This window comes from Polyodon spathula, chromosome 51 (assembly GCF_017654505.1).
Source record: "Polyodon spathula isolate WHYD16114869_AA chromosome 51, ASM1765450v1, whole genome shotgun sequence".
In the NCBI taxonomy this organism is placed as follows: domain Eukaryota; kingdom Metazoa; phylum Chordata; class Actinopteri; order Acipenseriformes; family Polyodontidae; genus Polyodon; species Polyodon spathula.
This window is the reverse complement of record NC_054584.1, coordinates 2,270,265-2,293,697: the sequence shown is the minus strand read 5'-3', so window position 1 is coordinate 2,293,697 and position 23,433 is coordinate 2,270,265. Positions and strand designations below refer to the sequence as shown.

General features: G+C 39.8%; 1 protein-coding gene across 3 annotated transcripts; it reads left to right on the top strand.

The window, feature by feature from the left end:
• Positions 1–320: 320 nt before the first annotated feature.
• Positions 321–12,924, top strand: LOC121306910 (zinc finger protein 79-like). Of its 3 annotated transcripts, XM_041238935.1 has the most exons (5): positions 321–671; positions 2,530–2,775; positions 3,466–3,886; positions 4,149–4,311; positions 10,730–12,924. In XM_041238935.1, exons 2-4 carry the CDS (start codon positions 2,575–2,577, stop codon positions 4,154–4,156), a joined length of 630 nt encoding a protein of 209 aa, XP_041094869.1. In that variant the 5' UTR covers positions 321–671; positions 2,530–2,574; the 3' UTR covers positions 4,157–4,311; positions 10,730–12,924. The 3 variants fall into 3 exon arrangements, with proteins under 3 accessions (XP_041094869.1, XP_041094867.1, XP_041094868.1); XM_041238933.1 differs by lacking the exon at positions 4,149–4,311; XM_041238934.1 differs by lacking the exons at positions 321–671; positions 4,149–4,311 and having other exon boundaries at positions 939–2,775.
• Positions 12,925–23,433: the final 10,509 nt, after the last annotated feature.

Genomic DNA, 23,433 nt, shown 5'->3' with positions numbered 1-23,433 from the left:
TTTCTCCTCTCCTTTTCAATGTTACCTTTGGGAGGCACACGAGGCTGGTGTTAGCTGAGCTGGAAGTGCACAGAGGTTTAAATGAGGCAGAATGTAAATATAGATGTAGCTTGCTGCAAAATTTGCACTATTCCTTTAAATAAAAATGTTGTATTTCTTGTAACATAGTTAGAATGCACCAGAATCACATTCACTAGCTTGCTACACCTAAACACAATTCTATTGGACAGGTTTCCCCACTGAACCAATTAGCCAACAGGTAGTGGAATTTGGGGGTGGGACTTAGCATTTTGATTGGGTTTGTGCGAGAGAGCGAAAAGGAACAGACGCAACGGAGGGAGTGAAGGAGAAGTGTTATAGTAGAAGAAATATTATCTGAACGATATGTTTTGTACTTAATTAGCAGAGTATGAGAGGCTAATATATTTCAGTAAACTAAACGTTTGCTGTAGACAGTCACCATTGTATGGTACAGTCTTTTTGTTTGTTATTAATTTGCTTTTCTGCGGGGGTCTGGCGCTGCTGCTGAGACCCAGATAGCACTCGGGGTGACCGGGAGAAAGCCCCGAGTACCTCCGGCCACGCTGGAAAAGAAGATTTTTCAGTTTTTGTTTATTGTGTCCTTCTACGAACTTGCCTTGGAAGCAAGAAACGGAACTGCGTTGCTGGTCGTGAGTACTGCTTGCATTCAAAACACCGTTTTTTTTTTTTGTTTGTTTTTTGTTTTAAGTATAATTGTGTTGCTTATTTGACGTAAATAAGTGAAGGGCGGGGCGCCCACTGTAGTGCAAGAGTTTAATTATTTTGCATAGCAACGCGTTTTATTTAAGAGTAAGTATATTATTTGTAATATTGATTGTATGTTATTTATTTTAATACCTAGCCTTGCTTTGTTGTGTGTTTATGTTATTATTGAAAATGCCTTATTATTGCTCATGTATTTGAGTAAATGGTTTGCTTATTTCTATTGGTGTGTGTTGTGTGAGTGGATACTGGGGTTAGTGTTTGATAATAATTCCTATTAAGGGGTGCATGTGTATTTAGATGTCGCTTACACAGGTGGAGGCACCGCATTAAAGAAACAGTACCCATATTTCTCTAACAGACAAATTATAATTTAAATAAGTTTGGGGAACCTAGGCCTCGTCACTTGCAGTGAGTTAGGCGTTGTGTACTCCAGACACTAACTGGGGTGTGAGGGGCGTTACATAAGAAACACTTTCCAATAAAATCACACACAGATTGAACACAATTTACTGACATCCCCACAAGACACGCTCATCAGCAAAAACCGCGGACACTGTTTAGCGTTTCCCTTTTAAGTGCTGGTTTGGGTAAACGTTGCCCCTTTAAATGAGTTTGGAGGCCCTCGCCCTTTTTAAACCCTGCATTGATGCACAATGGGATGGCATCTTTTCCTGCGGGGAGGTTTCCCTCTGTTGCTCCTGGCTGAAGGTTTGCTGCGGGATATGTAAAAGTGTTCAGGTTGGCTTGTTTATTGTAAAACTACATAGAGTTAGAAAGCGTAATGCTTTTTACTAGCTTTTGTGACCAGTTTTAAAACATTTCTCTGCTGCGCGATCCCTGGTTTTCCTTTCTCTCGTGTTCTACTGGATCCCCTGCAGACCAGCCGGGAGATCAAGCGGATTGATTATTATTATTATTATTATTATTATTGGATGGTTCAAGAAGAGCATCTCCTATTGCGCTCTGTCTATTAGTCTCCTGGGTTACCGGCGCTTCTTAGGTGCTTATTGAGTGTTTCATTCGTGTGTATTCTTGTGCGTGGAACAGAAATTAAACTGTTTGCAACCAGCGAGCCCAGCAATCCTATTACTGCTGTCAAACTGCCTTCCTGCAATCTACTTTATACACTTAAAGGGTCTTTGGTAGAAACCTGTTCTTATTCTGGGGGTGCCGGGTTGGCCTGGTGCTCAAAGGTTGATTGTTACAGTGTAGCGTTACAAGCGATCCTTTTAGTGATAGTAGTGAATGCATGTGTGTATTTTAAACTGTAAATGTTATTGTACTGTAGTCTTTGCTTGGCATATATAATGTGTGTGTGTGTATATATATAATTTCCTACAATAGTATGTTTTCTTAACTATCAACATCGCTTGACCCGCTTGTATTTCCATTTTATTTGTCACTGTAAATTATAAATTATTCTCTATTGATTTATCAAATTACAAACCAAGATGAATCCCCCTTCTCAAAACACTGAGATGTATTCTCATCAAATTACCAGTAAAATACAAATATATGATTGGTTTAAAAGGGTAGCCAGTTAAAGTTCAAAATACTGCATTCTGATTGGCTATTTGAGTGGTGCCACTTATAATATTGACTACTTCCACCACATAGGGAGCACAGAGTTGCTGCTGAACCTCTGTTAACTTTACCTGCAACACAAGTTCAGTTCTCACTTCCTCAATACTAAGACACTCTGCTAGTAAGATTTTGTGAATCCCTTAACTGTCTTTTGATTTGATCAATTTTACTCATTTTTCATTATTATTTTTGCTGCAGCTACTCGGCAGAACCCCCGTGTCTGATGCCAGGGATCGTGTGAAGATGGAATCCGTCCCCATTAAAGAGGAGCTCCCTGAGCTTGAACTGGTCCCCATTAGACTGGTTTTCTCCGGATTGCCTTCCCTCCCCATGAAACAGGAGATGCCATGTGACAGCATCAAGACAGAGGTGTCTGGTATTAAAGATGAGAGCAATGAACTGGAGATCCCCCAGACAGCAGGACCAGGTCCCATTAAAGAAGAGGTGCTGAGAATGATATGTATGAAATATATTGTATTGTGTAGATGCCACTTAACCTGGTAATGATGTCAAACCCACAAACTTTGCTTCTTTCCTTTGTGCTGTTAACATGCAAAGATGCATTTCTTAAGTGCTGTCCTCATCAAAAAATGCATAGACTCTCCTCTGTGAGGAATCAGTTTTCAGGCCGGCTCCAGCCTGGAAAGGACCTGGTGTTTGAGGATCCCATTTCTTTACTTCAATGCCACATTTATAGGTGATGCATATTAGTTATCACACGTAAGCACTTCATTTCTCTAGCAGGTTCGTCATTGCTCTCCATAATGGCAATCTTTTTAAATGATGCCAAAATCAGCTGTTCTACAGTACATTTAAGTTTGCATTTTGTCTGTCTTGCTGCTTGTCTGTGTTCTCTCTGTGTCTTGTTGTCTAATGAGGTAAAACACAAAGTCAAAACTCTAATCGGCTCTCGGTATTGGCCAAGACAATCTTATCAGGGCACCACTAATTTATTTTCCTTTCTTTTGAAGTGTAAAAACTTGTCTGGATATTAACACTGGGGGTAAAAATTGCATGAATGTTACTCAGCGACAACATGCAGGGACTGAGAACTTCATCTTTTAAAAACCCAGATAGCTGCTCTTTTTAAACATCTTTGATTGCATTTTTAATCATTTCATTTTCTTCTTACAGCAGCCACTAAGCAGAACCATGTGTGATGCCATGGATAGTGTGAAGACTGAATCTGACCCAATTAAAGAGGAGCTCCCTGAACTTGAAGTGGTCCCCATTACACAATTATCTGCACTGGCTTCCCTCCCCATTAAACAGGAGCTCTGTGAGATCATGCCATGCAGCGGCATCAAGCCAGAGGTGTGTGCTGGGATTAAATCTGAACCCAGTGAATTGGAGCTCTGCCAGACAGAAGAACCAGTTTCCTTGAAAGCAGCTCCCCCTGCGCTGGGTCCTGTACGCCTGCGGGCGTGTAGTGTGGTGCTGAAGAGAATCTGCCTGAGAGTGCAGGGCGCTGGAGTGGGAGCCAGCTCTCCCAACGGCATGCGAGGATGTGGAAAGGAAGACGGGGGGAGCTCCCATTCAGAGTGCAGTCCAGCAGGTGAGTAACTCTGAGTAGCTGTGACGACGTGATTCTACTGTGTCATATTATCCACAGCAGGACTGAGAGACAGGGAGCAGGTGGGTTACACTGCTAGCTACTTAATATCACTCCTGTTAATGTCGCACTCCCATTATCATTCAATTACATTGCCCCCAGTATGATAACTGTTATTTTCTTAGATGCCGTTACAATTATATCACATTATTTTTTACATACAATTACCTTTTTTTTTATACTGTTGGGTTTTTACTTGAGCAAGCTAGGTAAAGTACCTTGTTCCAGGGTACAATAGCAGTGTCCCCCATCTGGGATTGAACCCACAACCCTCCAGTGAACAGCCCAGAGCCCTGCTGCCCTATACTGTGATGCAAGTCGATGGAAACAAAGTCCTGTTTAATCACTTCTTGGTCCGGTCACTGCAGGTAGAAACCTTTTTATTGAGTAACCATTTATAATCTAATTAAACAAAAAACACTCAGTTCAACTATTTGCCTTATCAAAGCTTTTGAATGGTTAGAGAGATGGATATTTTAGGTTCTGTATGAAACTGAATAGAACTTGAAATCTTCAACTACTTAAGAGCTGAAAAATAGTTTACAAATGTGATTAACCAAATTGTTAGTTCACTTGAGTGTTCACTTCAGTTGGAACAAAACCCAGCAGACACAAGGGGTCCCCAGGACCAGGGCTGTGAACCACTGCTTTAGAAGTGAAGAAAGAGCACTGTTCTTTAACTAAAAGCATTGACATGTGAATTGTAAAAGATAATCCGAACAATTAGAATATGAACACCTCTGAAGTGAGACCATGGCCATGTTTACATGCAGAAAGTGAAAAATGGGGTCCTTTAACTTGCTCTCTTTTGCTAATGATTCCCTTACAGTGCCGTTTGCATGCAAGTTAATTTTATCGAGAGAAATTGTCCTTCCAAATGCAAACAACCCCAAGCTGAAGGAAATATGAGCGGGTTTATTTAAGTACCACAGAATGAGCTTCATAATGAACTTGTTATAAATTTGATGTGTGGCACAGTGATGAGACCATTGAAAGGAGATAAGATACTGTCAATCGCTGGGTTTGTTTCCTTGATTTTTAACTGAAGAGATTCATGTTTATTTTTTGTTGGTTTAGCAACAACAGACTTATGAGGTTGAACAGACCTTGAATGTGTGTGCAGGTTGCCACAGAATGGTCATCTTTGGATTGGAAATTATTGTTCTGTAATGTTGTTCCTAATGAACAGACACAGTTTCACTGGAATACTTGAATGAAGATCTTAAAGAAAGTCACATTGTCAACAGTCATTACTGCAGTTGTTTTGGTTTTAATCAGTGACTCTTCAAAGCTTTTGAAGGATATCTCCTGGATTGGGCTGTTTCAGAGAGCGTTTCAATCCTCAGCACCCCACTGCCCTGCCCAGTGCTGGTGGCTTGCAATGTTGTCTGAAGTGAACCCACCTCCTGCACCAGTTGAGCAACGGAAAGTACGTCCCTTTTTCCCCACTGTAGGCCTGTAAGTTTTAGGTTTGCTATTTTTTGCGAGCCACCTTGGTATTTTGAACCTCCTCTATTGCACCGTGTAACAAATGTTTTATTTATTTTTTGGTTCCTGGGTAGTAAGTGTTATTTCTAATTGCTTATGCCTCAAAAGTATAGAAAATGGCTATTATTCCCCACAAACTTTCTTTTGTGACCAGGATAGTGATATTTTGAAATTTACCTATTTTCCAGAACATTCCAGATAGATTCAGTGCTGAGTAAACTTGGAGTAACTTCTAGAACTTTCCAGTAATATAAATAGTAGTATAAATACAGGGCCTTAAGCCCACCAGTTCAGTTTAGTTCCAGCTGCCTAAGTGGATACATATCTGCATTTTTTCTGAGATGGCATTAAGAGGCTGCAAGCATCTGGCAGACGCATTTTGCTATGTCTGCGGCCAATTTATCAAGACGAGTGAAGAAGTACTCAGTGGAAGCATCTGCTAAGATGTGTGAGGCCTACAAGGCATGTTTTGGAATGCCTGTCGGGGATCAAGACAAACTCTGGGCACCTCATTTCGCCTGCGAGCACTGCAAAAAAACTCTGGAAGGTAAGATGGACAATTGTTGCTTGGAGTTTTGTTATAAAATTTGTTAATTTTTAAAATTGTAAAAAGTTTTTAATTTTAAAATGTTTTACAATTTTCAATGTTATTGAAAAAATATATCATATGTGAAAAATGTTGCAAGAATCTCTTACACATTAGTCATGGGTGAAATAAATGTATTTTTGTAGGATGGTACAGAGGGGAAAAGAGAGCTATGACGTTCGCTATCTCAAGAATTTGGCGGGAACCCACTGACCACTCAGGCAACTGCTACTTCTGCATGGTGGACCCTTCCAAACGTCGGACTGGCAAGAATGCACCTGCTATCACGTATCCGGACCTTCCTTCATCCATCGCCCTGGTGCCACACTGCCATGAGCTCCCCGTACCCACTCCTCCGGAGAGAGAGCAGCCGTCTTTAGAAGAGAGCAGCAAGTCAGAGAGCGAGGAAGATGTTGTAGATCCAGATGACAATTTCAGAGGTGGAGCTGAGGAGAGAAACCCATACTACCCCAACCAAAAAGACCTCAACGACTTGATTAGAGATCTTTGTCTCACCAAGTCCAATGCCGAGCTTTTGACGTTTAGGCTCAAGCAGTGGAACTTGTCGGATGAAAGTGTGCAAGTCGCAGATCAGAGGAAGCGTCGCCAACCTTTTTCCAGCTTCTTCACCCGTCAAGATGGGCTCTGCTTCTGCCACAATGTGACCAGTCTGTTCGAGGCAATCGGAATCGCCTGTAACCAGAATGAGTGGCGCCTCTTCATTGACAGCTCATCCAGGAGCCTCAAAGCTGTGCTGCTCCATAATGGTAACAAGTACCCGTCTCTTCCCCTGGCTCACTCAGTGCACTTCACAGAGGATTGCAACAGCATCAAGACCTTGCTGGACGCCTTGAAGTATGATGAGTACGGCTGGGAGGTCATAGGAGACTTCAAAATGGTGGCATTCCTGATGGGTCTCCAAGGCGGTTTTACCAAGTTTCCCTGCTATCTTTGCCTTTGGGACAGCAGGGCCACAGCGGACCGAGTTCTCTGTGGGGAGGAACAACGTCAAGTTTGAGCCACTGGTGGACCCCCGGAAAGTGCTGATGCCACCACTGCATATCAAATTGGGCCTTATGAAACAATTTGTCAGAGCTCTAGATAAGGAGTCGGCAGCCTTCAAGTCCCTTCAAGACTTCTTCCCTAAGCTGTCTGAGGCAAAGGTCAAAGTCGGTGTCTTCGTCAGACCACAGATAAAGAAGATCCTGGAGTGCAGTGAATTCCAAGAAGCCCACTAGTAAGGAGAAAGCGGCTTGGAACAGCTTTGTCGCAGTGGTTTGGGGCTTCCTGGGCAATCACAAGGCCGAAAACTATGTGGAGCTGGTTGAGACTGTGGTGAAGAACTATGGCACAATGGGCTGTAAGATGTCCCTCAAAGACCATATCCTTGATGCTCATCTTGATAAATTCAAGAGAACATGGGAGCGTACTCGGAAGAGCAAGGCGAGTGCTTCCACCAGGATATACTGGACTTTGAACGCCGCTACCAAGGACAGTATAATGAGAACATGATGGGAGACTACATTTGGGGGCTTATTCGTGAAAGTGATTTACAGTATAATCGTAAATCTCGAAAAACTACTCACTTCTAAATCTTTTGTAGTCATTTTTGTATTACTTTAGTATAAATACATGTTAATTTGGATTCATATGTTGTTTTTTTCTGACTTTATGTGAACGAAAAGACACAAATTTGCCCGTTTTCTCATTGGAAATAGTGATATTTCGAAATATCACTGTCCTGGTCACAAAAGCAAAGTTTGTGGGGAATAATAGCCATTTTCTATACTTTTGACGCATAAGCAGTTAGGAAATAACACTCACTACCCAGGAACAAAAAATGGGTTACATAGTGTTATTAAAGCAAATCATTCCAAGTATGATAACATTTTAAATGCATTCTGCACATGCACATAGACTTCTCATTAATACACAGGCGATTTGCATTGTCTGTTTGCTTATGTGGTGTCTAATGCGTTTGTGACATTTACGTGAGCAGCGCAGAGCCATGTGGGATATCGAGCTTTCTCAAACAGAACTGGGTCGCTGCTGATAAAAAGGGGATCGCTAGTCTTGTACATCTGAGTTTTACAATCACACTGAAGGGCCGTTCCGCAGTAAAGCAGACATGAATAATAATAATAAAAAAAAATTCTAACAAATTAGAATTTTGTATTTTGATTATAAAAAAAGCATGTATTTGAGTTTATTTAGATATGTGTAGTTATTATTACTGTTTCTGGATTGGTATGTGCTCCTTTTCTATGCACTGCGCCCTCAAGTGGTAGTTTTGTTTATAACTAGACGCTATTTTAGAATTCGGTTTTGAAAGTAAACGATAAAGAACACAGATGACGCAGTGAGTTTTTGTAAGCGGGGGAGCGAATACAGTTTTTGACCGTTGATACCGTTTGATACGTATATAGATTAATAACAAGACTATACTTACTGAAGTAACTTGCAAAAAGTGATGGTAATTAAGTAGATTCAAGAAAATGCACAGAGTCATTTTCTTCAATCAGTTGCCAGGTTTATTGAAATATGCAGGGAGTCTGGTCCCAGGTACAGGATAAACAGAATACTCATTACAATGTTTGCATGACATTAAATACCCTTCTGTATAGATGGTCCACCTCCCCTTTCTCTGACACTTAACCAATGGTCAAGGTACAACACATTATTCTGTTAATTTAGTGTGTGTGTGTAGTCTAGTGTGACAACCTCTGAACTCAGTGCATTCTTCACACTCCTGGAGAAAAAAGGTCCATAAGTCTGCCCCTTTGATCCCAGTGGCATTATCTCTTTCGATCTCTCTGAGAACCTCTGGGTCCAACGCCAGTCCCTGGGAGCCTTTTAGCCCCTTTATGCTTTACATTCCAAAGTCTTAAAGCCTGGCCCCTTCTGGTCCACAGCATTGTTATCTTTTTAGCTTGCAGTCAGTGCTGGGCAAGAAGCTTGTAGACTCAAGGTCTCTATCAATTGTAAGCAGTACATGCAATTTGAACCAAACAGTCTGCTATCTGCAATATTAGTCTCTTTTCAGAAAAAAACACCAGTATAGCTCTGCCAGTCCACATGCGTAGCAAACTGCTAATCAATTCTCAATCCATGTTTTCCAACACTTACAAATCATAAGTGGCTCAATCCTTCGGTCCTTTTACATTCTTAAAGGTTATAAAGACATAATAAGAAAATAGTTGCACTGAATATTCATTTGTGCTTGGATGGAGTTACTGGCACAGGACATATTGCTGTATTTGAAGGGTTCTCCACTCGTCTGACTTATTGGATGTAAGGAAATACAAGCTTATTGTTTTCTGAAGATTGGGAAGTCTGTACACTGGAATTATTCTTTCAGTTAAGAGTTGGAAGTGATGTGTGGAGCACAGTGACTGGATGATGAGTCGTAATGTTTAGGATACCTAGCTTACAATAACTAACAAGTGGTAAAATTTACTAACATTCCAAGTATTTAGTATCCCAAGTGTAAATTATTAATCGGAAGGCAAGCTAAAAATTCATAAGTTAAAAAAAATTGAATTCTGTCAACATCGATATCCATTGCCTGAATATCCTAAGAGACATCAGCCCAGACCAAATCAAAACCTGCGTAAGCCGCTCATCTCACTTTATAGAAACCGTGTTTAACAGCATTTATAGCAGTTTGTTTTTTAAAGTGTGATTAGCAGATTGTGCAGGTTTTGGTTTGGTCTGGGCCATGTTCTGCTTTATTTTGGCAGTTGAAAGCATGCCTGTTAATGTAGGTATCCTTGTTTGAAGATCAGTTAGTTGGTTCTCAACCTGTTTACCATGGTGGGCCTCATATGCAGCTCCCTGTGTTGTGTGGACTGTATTTATTACTCAGTACCCACACAATAGTACTTATTACTTGTGTGTCAAAACAAAATGTTATCTTATCTCAGCAGTGCCGTTCAAATCAGTATAATACCTCTCATTGTTACACTGGCAAATGTCGGCCAAGGGCATTTAAAATGAGCTGTTAAAATGAATTTTTGCTTACTCTCCTGATATCTGTGAATGTATTCATAAAGAGAAGCCAAGTTAGAAACAACAGTTGTGTTAATCCTGGCCCCAGCACCATTCCAGTTGTGCCTATTTGCTTGATGCTTGACAAGACTGGGGGGGGGGGGGGGGGGGTTTATAACATTCTGCCACCCAGCTGCTTTAGTCTGCCAATCCTGGAGACTGAAAATTCCTGGGGGGAGCCCTGTATCATTCATGTGGAAGTTAAGTGAGAGTTTGCATTTTAGTGTCTAATTAGCTTATGTTTTTGCCTGCATGTGTTTTTATGTATTTATTGCTTTTGTTTTATTTTTTGTATATTGTGGTTACAGAAGTTTGTGTTAGTTATAAACTAGAAACCTATTTAAACATACTGAAAGACAAGTTCAATATATAGCTTTCAACCATTTCTTATGACAAAACAGGTACAATCTGGAACAAAAGAGATGATAATGTGTACATTTCCTGATTCTTTTACTCATGGCTTTCCTGTTGGCTGAAGTTTAATGATGGCTCCAGAAATCTGCCTGCTGTAATTGCAACCTTCCTAGTGGAGACTACGCTGCAGTTCTGTGTTTGCTAATAACCCAATTTAGAAAAAGGTTATGAAACAACAAAATGAGGAAGATACAATTGCAGCATTCCCTACTTGAAACAGTCTGACTTTCTCTCCTGTTTGTATTTTCCAGATTCCAGAAGAGCAGCTAAAGCAGTTGCGAGCAGTGACTATGGGAATGGTGTCACCAAGTCAGGAGGTTTTAGAATACTCCAGCAAACGCGCAGAGGAAAGAAATTGTATCTCTGCTCTGACCGTGGGAAGAAGTTAAGTCATTCAGCAACCCTTGTAATACACCAGCGAATTCATACAGGAGAAAAAACGTATTGCTGCTCTGATTGCGGGAAGGTTTTCAGTTCGTCAGGATACCTTGTTGTACACAAACGACTTCACACAGGGGAGAAACCATATCACTGTTCTGATTGTGGGAAGAGGTTTAATCAGTCAGGACACCTTAAAAGACACCAGCGAACTCACACAGGAGTGAAACCGTATCACTGTTCTGATTGCGGGAAGGGTTTCAATTTGTCCAGATGCCTTGTTGCACACAAACGACTTCACACAGGAGAGAAACCGTATCACTGTTCTGATTGTGGGAAGGGTTTCAGTTCGTCAGGATACCTTGTTGTACACAAACGAATTCACACAGAGGAGAAACCATATCGCTGTTCTGATTGTGGGAAGGGTTTCAGTTCGTCAGGACGTCTTGTTGTACACAAACGAATTCACACAGGAGAGAAACCATATCACTGTTCCGATTGTGGGATGAGGTTTAATCAGTCAGGACACCTTAAACCACACCAGCGAACTCACACAGGAGTGAAACTGTATCACTGTTCTGACTGCGGGAAGAGTTACAGTGATTCAAGGTCCTTTGAAAAACACCAGCGAATTCACTCATGATAAAAATGCATTGCTGCTCTGACTGTGGGAAGAGTTTCTATGAGTCACGGCACCTTGTAATTCACGAGTGAATTCATGTGAGAGAGAAACCAAAACAAGAACCTTAATTTCAGTGATGTTCTGCATGAAATAACTTTTCGTTGGTTTTGCTCAGAAGAGCCAGCTTCTGTTTTATTATTGCAGAGCTGACTAGTGTGGGTGCCTGAGCTGAGGAGACAGACCCTGCCAGAAATCTTTAACCCTTTCAGTAGTATGAACGTACCGGTACGTCATTGAATTAATGGTCCCCAGGGAGTATGAATATACTGGTACGTTCTGCAAATTTTGAGCTTTGAATTTGAACTTTGAACTTGAATTAGTGAGTCTACAAAACTGCTGATAATCTGATATTTTAACGCTGGGTGTCTGTAACACCTTTTAGTGGTCTCTTGCACCATCTGCCAGTTACTGATGGACTTAAACACAACAAAACCCAGTCACAAAATCTCAACAATGTCTGGAAAACGGCGAGAAATGCTCTGTGGGAAAGAAGTACTAGAAATTATATTGAATTCAGAATTACATTCTAATACTGAATCGGGTCTTAGTGGAAAATATAAGTGAAGAATATTTACTTTTGAGTGGACCAAGCTCAGACAATGTGACAAGGATCACTGAGCTTTTTAGTAAGTTAATTTTGTTCATTTTTGTAATTAATTTTCAAAAGAGAAAATATTAATGACTATTGTCAGAATTGCAGTTATTTTTAAAGCATATACAATGCAGTGTTTAAACCATTGTTAGCAATAAATGTTAACAATAAATATTATACATAAACTCATCAGTACTATAAATATAAAATGAGGTGCCTATTCCATTAGGAATGCATTTTAAAGTAGCCCTGGGGTATTATTACTGAACCATTGGCATTTCAGAAAGGTTTTTTTTTTGTAATGGGGTATACTTAGTTAAGTAGTGTAATTGATTCATTTGTACTTGAGAAAATAAATATTCTGGCATAAATTAATTATATATTTTATTATCATCAGCGGTGTTCACAGTTCTTTCTGTATACAGGCGTTGCATTTGAATCACAGCCCTATACAGTCCTGCTGTCTATAGAGGGAGTTTTGGGGTGTAACACCCTAATGCAGAGATAAGCTTTCAGGGGGGAGAAATTAGGTTAAATTGGGTGAAGAAAATGGTAACCGAATGGTCTACATGATGTTGAACTTATAAATGGGAGTTTGAATTCTCACTTTTTTCATACAATATTTCTAATGTCTGTGATATGGGATTTGGAATTGTCACTGAAATGCATCTTTTCTACATACAGTATTCTATATTAACACACACACACACACACACTTCTTGCTTGTACCTCATGTGGTTTGGAAATCTCAAACTTAAATTAATAATAAAACCTGCTGCAATTCACACAAATGACCACTGGATGGAGCACTGGAGTTAATTGGAAATTGGAAATTTTGGAAACAAAATTAATCTATTTGGACACTACTCTTAGTTGACAATGTTGATAAAATCAAATTATTATATTTGGGGGGGAATTTTTTTATAGAAAAAAATGTGTCAGTCAGAAAGCTGACCAAAAATAAGGTTGATTGCCAGGAATTGCCAGTTCCGTATAATTAATGATATTCACTACAGCCTACACTATAAATAATAGTATAACAATATAAAGCTACAGTATTTATTATGAGCAAATCAATGAAATCTCATTTATGCCTCGTTTCCACTCATGCCCCGGCCAGGCTGGACGCGTGTGGTTGCCTCTGGTCCAGGCCCGTTCCTTAACTTCAGGCCATTGTCTGACGTTATTTTTCTGCTGTAGGACATCCCACAGGCATTGTGGGATAGTATTGTGTTTCACTTTTGAAAAGCATGGACAGGTAACAACTGTATGAGCGATGGAGGCTGATGCGGAAAGGAGTTTGTGGCTATTTCTTTCTATTACCTCATTTCCATGAATTTTATTTCCTGTCTATGTGCTACTCAAACAACCCATTAATGAAAGAATGCCACGCTGTCCCCACGAAAAGTATAAATCCGCCGTGTGCAGCTAATGGTAAACATGGTAACCAAGATGGGGTTTTCTTTCACTGAGGATTTGGATTATTTTAGCCATGGTTTTCTAAATTTATTTTGCACAAAACTTCCAGAATAAATAAAATTAAAGAATGTAAAGTGAACTGGGCCCTGCTTTTTTATTTTTCTATTTCCTGTAATCAGTTAAGTGTTATGGCTGCAATGTGATGCTAATAAACACTTGAACCTGAACCCTCCATCTGAGAAAAGAAGCATGGAGTTGCATTGCATTCATAATGTGCTGCAAACTTCTAGTCAATTCAATACAGCTTGCAGGCACAGTCTTAATTGACATGCTAAAAGAATCATTGTGTTGCTTAACGCTCTCACCAAAAATCAGCTGGACTTTATCTCTGTTAGTGACTTTCCATTGTTTTGGACACACCTGTATCGCCAGGAGGAAAGCGTGGGGTCCGGGGAGAGCTAGAGAAATACAAATCCTAATTGCTTATGCCTCAAAAGTATAGAAAATGGCTATTATTCCCCACAAACTTTGCTTTTATGACCAGGACAGTGATATTTCAAAATATCACTATTTCCAATGGGAAAACGGGCAAATGTGTGTCTCTTTGTTCACATAGTCAGAAAAAAACAACATATGAATCCAAATTAACATTTGTTTATACTAAAGTAATACAAAAATGACTACAAAAGATTTAGAAGTGAGTAGTTTTTCGAGATTTACAATTACTGTATTTACTTTATGACTTTATGTGAACGAAAAGACACACATTTGCCCATTTTCCCATTGGAAATAGTGATATTTTGAAATATCACTGTCCTGGTCACAAAAGCAAAGTTTATGGGGAATAATAGCCATTTTCTATACTTTCGAGGCATAAGCAATTAGGAAATAACACTTACTACCCAGGAACAAAAAAAAAATTAAATAAATTGTTACACAGTGTTATCTTAATGATCCCCACACAAGTGAATACTAATGCTTCCAGGTGCAATTTTGTTCCATTGTTTGAATACATTTTGTGGCTCTTCTGAAAGAGAATGCTCTCAATTCCATATGTTTAAATATGCATCATAGGAATCACACAATACAAGTTACAATAGGGGGATTTTATATTCATTTCTCTTCTAAACTCACCCCCTTACACTGGCAGTTGTCATGATACTCAGGTAGCAACAAGAATTTAATTTGGCCAATAATACCCATTATTGTAATAATAGCTGAACACATTGTTGGAAATCACACAGCATCCCTCAGTTAACTATGGGAGGGGAGGATAAAGACCATTTGAAGATAAAAGCTTCAGCATCCAATACAAGAGAAACTGGTCTTCATGTTCAAAGACAGTTGCCAGATTCCGATTAAACCCCACTCCCTATACCCAGCCCATTCCTTCATACCACTCATGAGCAGCAAGGAGAAGTCCAGGATTTGCTCTGTAGAGGCTGTTGAAGTGAAGGGCACCCAGGTTGGCTTTATGGGGCTGCTGCTGACATTCCACCTCCTGAAAAGAAATAACCCTTGTAAATGATAGCATGCATAACCAATGAAACAAGACATCACAAGCTGGGGGGGGTGGGGAGAGAGAAACTGAATTTAAAATGAAGGCACCCAATCAGCACAGAAAGAAAAGCATTTGTTAAATTAAGTCAAACATGTTCGCTTCCTTCAATAGAATTTGGTTAAATCTATTACAGCAGAGGCTTGAACCCTGGTACAAGCGAATGAGCAGCAGCAAAGGAATTTAGCTTGAAGTTTACAGATCCAGCCCCTCAGGTCCTTGTCTGTGCAGTACAGTACATCGGGTATCAGCATTCAAGGAGAATGTCAGCCATATTAACCGTGGTGATGATGCCAATGCTGGCAGGCTTGTAATAGAGATGGTTTGTGTAGCTCAGGAAGTCTGGGAATACTTAGGCAGAGAAGTGGAAGTGACCCTTCAATGCTGGATTACAAAAGAGTGAAGAGGTCTTGTGCTTTAACCCCTGAAGGTACACAAGGAATTGACCATTTGTTCAAACAGTTTAATACATTTGAGTAACATGAATAGCAAAAGGAAACTGATACTTGGACTACAAGCTCCAGCCGGTCACTACGTTGTGAATCCCCATGTCATGCACCTCATTGCAAAATCTTATAGAAATGCAAAGAGGTAAATTAGTGTTGGTCTAATTTAATAGGCAACAGAAGACAAATTATAGAATGCAAGTTGCTCTAGAGACCCAATTAATGCACAAAATAGTTTAACAGGTTCCACATACCAGCACCTCTAAAGATCACTGATCAAAACACTGGAATTCTACTGTACACAAGAACTTCACTCTGAAGTGCAAGCAGCAAGGAAAGCTGAGCTAACTACTCAAGAACAGTTTACTCTACTGGCTACTGCACTAACAAATGCGATCGACACGCAGGGTTAACTGGAAAGAGCTGCCGCAATCCTGGAGCTGGATGCTGAACAAAACCATGCTGGCGACGCTGTCGGAGGAGGTGGCCAAGCAGCCCGCGGACCCCACGCTCAAGTCGGCGCTGTTCACCAGGTAGCCGATCCCGAACAAGTCCCGGTTCACCGTCACGACCATGGCGTCTTTCCTGCAGTCCAGAGTGACCAAACTTGAGAGCGACAGGTCAGCTCTCTCCACGGAACGAGGGGTGGGCTTCGCCTGAAATACCGCTCTCAGCGTAGAAAACGACTGCGCTCCAGGAGACTGCTGGTACGGCGCTGCGTTATAGTCCTGCTGATCTGGCCAGTTCCATCCAAAAGCGCAGTGGAGCTGCACAAGCAAAATCAAAGCGAGCGAAAGCGCTGTCTGAACACTGCGCGCCACCCCAATTGTAAACTCTTCAGCACATAATCAAACACTGCAGGTGCATCCCGATAAACCCGTAGCGAGCACCTTTATACTCACCGGAATCAATTAACGTGTTAAACCTGGCTGGGTAATTAAACAATTATACACCGACACACATTCACTACGGTAACATCAGATCAACTCTTCAGAAAACAAATGAAGGGACTATTAGGAAAACAGAATCAGAACATTGTTTTTCTGAAAACGATCATTTTCTGTGTTTACATGACTTAGAATTATTATTTATTCTTAGCAGGGCGACTTAAAAATGTTACAGAGTATTACAGTACAAGTATCACATTACAAATGATCACATTACAGAATATCACATTACAGATAAGAGCAGTTATAAAGTACAGTAAAATCAGTAGACAGTAAGATCAAATACAAACTGAACAAAATAAACAATACAGTAAATAATTACATTTAAGAGCGAGTTGGACTGAGAGCAGTTAACTTACAGTAAAAACATTCACTCACTTGAGTAAAGTCCAGTAGGAGCATATAAGTATTGTAATGGATTGAACACAGGGGTTGTGTTACTCCTCCAAAACTATTTGTATCGTGTTTAATGTTTGTGTAATGCAGAAGAAAGTTGTGATGATTGACAGCTTAAAAGAGAGACCAAAGTCCCGCCTGCTTGCTGTGATTGGTGGATATGCAGTTTTGAGCAGGAGCTCGGAAGGGAGAGGACGATTAGAGCAGATCAGGGAAGGAGAAGGGAGAGGACGATTAGAGCAGATCAGGGAAGGAGAAGGGAGAGGACGGTTAGAGCAGATCAGGGAAGGAGAAGGGAGAGGACGATTAGAGCAGATCAGGGAAGGAGAAGGGAGAGGGCTCCAATCCACGGAAATGCGCCCTGCGAAGGACGGAGGTGGATGGAGGGTCTCTTAAGGGGTGTTCCCATATGTAGTGAACAGAAACTGCTCCCTCCGAAGGGCCCTTCAAGCGGGCGCTCCCGAAGTGTGCAAGCACTGTGCCCTCCTGCGGAGAGAGTCTCTCTTCATAACCCAGCATATGGAGGATAATTTGTGCCAAAATTAATAAATAAATAAATAACGAAATAAAATTCGAAATAAATAATGAATTAAATAAATAAATAAATACAAAAGACGAAATAAACACATAAATAAAAATATAAGTAAATATAAAATTAAATAAATAAATAGAAATATATTTATTTGTGATTTATTTACGTATTTAGTTTTTTATTTCTGTTTTTTATTTCGTTTTTTATTTCGTCTTATAATTTCGGCACAATCTTTTCACCCTTGTATTTCGAGCTAGCGTCAATCTTTCTCGATGGGCGGGACAAACAGTCTTGAAGCCCAGGTGTTAAACCTGGACAAAGAAAATAAAACTGAATCAATATGGGTCAGAATAACGGACAAAAATTCAAAGGGCATAATAATAGGAGCATGCTATAGACCGCCAAATTCAGACGGTGAGCACAATAATCTGTTATACAATGACATTAGAAATGCATGTAGCAAAGGAGAAGCCATACTAATGGGGGATTTCAACTTCCCCCAAATAAAATGGGAAACCCAGTGGGTAGTGCGAAGGATGAAATAGAAATGACATTTAATAGAGAAAAGTGTAAGGTACTGCACGCAGGAAATAAAAATGTACATTATAAATATCATATGGGAGATATTGAAATTGGAGAAGGAATCTATGAAAAAGACCTAGGAGTTTTTGTTGACTCAGAAATGTCTTCATCTAGGCAATGTGGGGAAGCTATAAAAAAGGCTAACAAGATACTCGGATACATTGTGAAAAGTGTTGAATTTAAATCAAGGGAAGTAATGTTAAAACTGTACAATGCACTTGTAAGACCTCATCTTGAATATTGTGTGCAGTTCTGGTCACCTCGCTATAAAAAAGATATTGCTGCTCTAGAAAGAGTGCAAAGAAGAGCGACCAGAATTATTCCGGGCTTAAAAGGCATGTCATATGCAGACAGGCTAAAAGAATTGAATCTGTTCAGTCTTGAACAAAGAAGACTACGTGGCGACCTAATTCAAGCATTCAAAATTCTAAAAGGTATTGACAGTGTCGACGCAAGGGACTTTTTCAGCCTAAAAAAAGAAACAAGGACCAGGGGTCACAAATGGAGTTTAGAAAAAGGGGCATTCAGAACAGAAAATAGGAGACACTTTTTTACACAGAGAATTGTGAGGGTCTGGAATCAACTCCCCAGTAATGTTGTTGAAGCTGACACCCTGGGATCCTTCAAGAAGCTGCTTGATGAGATTTTGGGATCAATAAGCTACTAACAACCAAACGAGCAAGATGGGCCGAATGGCCTCCTCTCGTTTGTAAACTTTCTTATGTTCTTATGTTCTTAAATGGTGGAAATGACAAATGACTGCTTCCTAACACAATTTGTCAAGGCACCGACTAGAGGGGAGGCATGCCTTGATTTAGTCTTTTCAAATAACGAAGATAGAATAACTAAAGCAGAGGTCAGAGAACCACTGGCAAACTCAGACCACAACATGATCTCATTTGAAGTGTTTTTTAAATCCCCAAAAGTAATGACTAAAGCTAAGGTTTACAATTTTAGAAAAGCAAACTATGAAGGTATGAAACAGAGACTAACAGAAGTAGATTGGAGTAAAATAGAGAAAACACCCACAGAAGAAGGATGGTTGTTCTTCAAAAATGTAGTACTAGAGGCGCAAAACAATTATATCCCTAAAATAGACAAATCTAAATGTAAAACTAAATTGCCAAAATGGTTTAATAGATCAATTAAAAAAAATATTCAGAGAAAAAAGACACTTTACAGAGCATAAAACCAATTCCAAAATGTTTTTCCAATATTACAACAGCAAGCGAACATTCAAAGAGGAGATTAAATGTTTAAGCGATACAAATGGCAAAATCGTAGATGAAGAAAAAAAAAATAGCAACTATATTAAATGATTACTTTTCACAAGTTTTTACAAAGGAAGATGTTGACAACATGCCCCACATGTCATCCAGTTCCTATCCAGTTTTAAATAACTTTAGCATAACTGAGGCAGAAGTGTTAAAGGGACTAGGAGCTCTTAAAATAAACAAATCCCCTGGGCCAGATGAGATCCTCCCAGTAGTACTGAATGAGAGTGAAAGAAGTAATTTACAAACCGCTAACCAAGATCATGCAGCAGTCTCTTGACACAGGGGTGGTACCGACAGACTGGAAAATTGCAAACGTAATAGATCCACAAAAAGGGAAACAAAACTGAACCAGGTAACTACAGACCAGTAAGCCTGACTTCTATTATATGCAAACTTATGGAAACTATAATAAGATCCAAAATGGAAAATTACCTATATGGTAACAGGGTCCTGGGAGACAGTAAACTAGTTTTTAGGAAAGGGAGATCGTGTCTAACTAACTTGCTTGATTTTTTTGAGGATGCAACATCGATAATGGATAATTGCAAAGCATATGACATGGTTTATTTAGATTTCCAGAAAGCTTTTGACAAAGTCACACACAAAAGATTAATTCTCAAACTGAACGCAGTTGGGATTCAAGGAAACACATGTACATGGATTAGGGAGTGGTTAACATGTAGAAAACAGAAAGTACTGATTAGAGGAAAAACCTCAGAATGGAGTGTGGTAACCAGCGGTGTACCACAGGGATCAGTATTAGGTCCTCTGCTATTCCTAATCTACATTAATGATTTAGATTCTGGTATAGTAAGCAAACTTGTTAAATTTGCAGACGACACAAAAGTAGGAGGAGTGGCAAACACTGTTGCAGCAGCAAAGGTCATTCAAAATGATCTAGACAAGATTCAGAACTGGGCAGACACATGGCAAATGACATTTAATAGAGAAAAGTGTAAGGTACTGCACGCAGGAAATAAAAATGTACATTATAAATATCATATGGGAGATACTGAAATTGAAGAAGGAATCTATGAAAAAGACCTTTTTTCTTGTTGACTCAGAAATGTCTTCATCTAGACAATGTGGGGAAGCTATAAAAAAGGCTAACAAGATGCTCGGATACATTGTGAAAAGTGTTGAATTTAAATCAAGGGAAGGAATGTTAAAACTGTACAATGCACTAGTAAGACCTCATCTTGAATATTGTGTGCAGTTCTGGTCACCTCGCTATAAAAAAGATATTGCTGCTCTAGAAAGAGTGCAAAGAAGAGCGACCAGAATTATTCTGGGCTTAAAAGGCATGTCATATGCAGACAGGCTAAAAGAATTGAATCTGTTCAGTCTTGAACAAAGAAGACTACGTGGCGACCTAATTCAAGCATTCAAAATTCTAAAAGGTATTGACAGTGTCGACCCAAGGGACTTTTTCAGCCTGAAAAAAGAAACAAGGACCAGGGGTCACAAATGGAGTTTAGACAAAGGGGCATTCAGAACAGAAAATAGGAGGCACTTTTTTACACAGAGAATTGTGAGGGTCTGGAATCAACTCCCCAGTAATGTTGTTGAAGCTGACACCCTGGGATCCTTCAAGAAGCTGCTTGATGAGATTTTGGGATCAATAAGCTACTAACAACCAAACGAACAAGATGGGCCGAATGGCCTCCTCTCGTTTGTAAACTTTCTTATGTTCTTATGTTCTTAATAACTCTGCCTGGTCGTGGTGCTTTTGTTTTCTGAATCTGCTTTTCTCTGTTTTGTCAGTCATAATGTTTGTATTGTTAAGCAATAATAATGTAATATGCCCATTGTATTTATGCTTTTCAAATAATGGACACATAGTCATTGCGTTCTACATAAACCATTTAATCGTCATTACATGGCAATATTAGTTAACGCGCTTACGTTTCCATATAATATAACAGAATCAGCAGTCGGTAACTATTTGTGGAATGTAATGCATGTACAAAAAAACATAATGTGCAAGCATTGCTGGGAATGGGCTTGATGTCAGCGTATTTTAAACATATTTATTGATACTCTCTCATTAATATACTGCCCTCCGCTTCTTTGAGAACTCTTCCATTTGTTTCCATTGCAACAATACTGTAGGAACGGAACCCTACACAAATGCACCACTGGATTGTGGAACAAGGTACGATGGTATCTATGAACGTAGATGTAAATTGTTTTGTATAATATATGTATCCTACAGCATCAATGTACAATTACCTGTGTTACAATAATGCAGAACATCCAGAATAATAATAGTACAGCTCCACTATAGAAGCGTGTTGCATTTTTTATAGGGGTGTAGCTTCACACAATCTACATTTACTCAATCGTATTAGTTCAATTAAGAATAATGTGTGTCATTGTCATCTTATTTACAGTGTAAAACTGACATGCTTACATGTCTGTACAGGTGAGCCCAGGTATACGCAATCAAATATAGGAAGCTGAATTCAGCTAGTTTAGTCACTCAGATTATTTGCATCACAGTTTTTTGTTCTGTCTTTTAAGCTGATATGCCAATTGATTTCTCAAAGCTGAATGACTTGTTTAAGTCCCCTTGGTTATATCATGCTGAGCTGCTTTTTGCCTGTGAGACTCCCACAAGGATCATCCCTTCTACAAGTGCATGTAACCTGGCCAACATGGATCTGTGTGGCACATATGGCAATGGAGTTTGTAAGTCATAGCTAAACAACCCTGTGCCATGTGTTTACATACCCTAAATGAAATACAAACTGAAATTAGAAATTCAAAGTAGATGTAAAATAAAAATACAGGCCTGCTTAAACCATTGTGCAATCAGTTTTTATTTGGTGGAGCCTCTAAGATAGAAAATATCAGAACACACTATTCACCTGTACAGTGGATTCCTTCAATATCCCAGAGTGCAATCTGTAATTAGGGGCTGCAGTTCCACTGTCTGCCAGTAGGTGTCCTCAAAGGAAAGGTTCAGATGTGTCTTAAAAGAATGATCTATTAAAAAGGTTATGTTCTAATTAACAAGTCAATCTGCTATTTCCACTAGAGTATGTGAACAATGAGCAACCTCCCTCCTTTATAATCAACACGTCCGGGCAGTCAGCTGTTTGCTGTTGTATATGAAAAAAGCACAGAGCCATTTGAATGCATTGCACACTGATCCTCTATGCAAAGCAGGTGGCAGCTCCTCTTTACTTAAATACCTGAAGCTGCTCAGTCTGAGGAGAGACTGAAGCATCTGATGCAGCAGAAGCCAAGCCTTCAAACAATGCATTTCCTGAGAGATTTACTGCTGCTCTGTGTGGGTTTGCAATGTAAGGGCTCACAATCTAATATGAGAAAACAATTATTCATTATTATTATTACAGCTTGTGTGTGTTTCTTATTTCCAGATGCACACTGTGCTGATGTTGTAACCCAGCCCAGTTCAGAAGTCGGAAAGCCAGGAGAATCTCTCAAGCTGTCTTGTAAAATCTCTGGACACCGTTTGACTGACAGCAGTAGCTGGCACGGCACAGGCTGGGAAAGCACTAGAATGGCTGGCAGTAATCTACTATAATGGAAATCTAACAATAATGGAATATAACAATGTGCTTTAGAATATCCTATGTTTGGCTCAAGCCTTTACTCAAACACAAGCACTGAATATCCTCACCTGTTCCACAGCAAGCAAGAGAAGACACAGTTCAGAAAACCCAAAACACACAGCAGGAAAGGAACACATGCTTTACTGGGTCATTCAGTGAAGCAATCCAATCAGATATGAGACTGCTGGTTCACTGCCCTTCAAGATACACTGAGGAGAATCTACAGTCCAATATAGAACATTTTCTGAGAAAAAAGACTGCTAGAGTTTATATCATGCCATTAAAACACCCCTCCCTCTCTCTCACAACAAGTAATAATTGAGACATTTAAGCTGAGCAGAGCTGAGAAGACATGCAAAACATTCACATAGTTGGCAGGATTAGAACCTGTGTGGGGAAACTCCAACAGTTTTCAAGGTCAGCGTCTTAACCGCTCGGCCACGACTACTTTGTGCTAAAGAAAACACTATAGATAGCAGATATCAAGACTTGCAAACATATCACCGCCAAAGAACAAATATTGTTCGTTTTTAATAAATCGTTTAGTGGAAACCACAATCCTTGG

Excerpts from the sequence above, each read along its gene's own strand:
- LOC121306910 (XM_041238933.1), top strand. The coding sequence starts at position 2,575 with ATGGAATCCGTCCCCATTAAAGAGGAGCTCCCTGAGCTTGAACTGGTC. Across the intron at positions 2,776-3,465 it reads CAGGTCCCATTAAAGAAGAG|CAGCCACTAAGCAGAACCAT; the intron begins GTGCTGAGAATG and ends TTCTTCTTACAG. Across the intron at positions 3,887-10,729 it reads TTCAGAGTGCAGTCCAGCAG|ATTCCAGAAGAGCAGCTAAA; the intron begins GTGAGTAACTCT and ends TGTATTTTCCAG.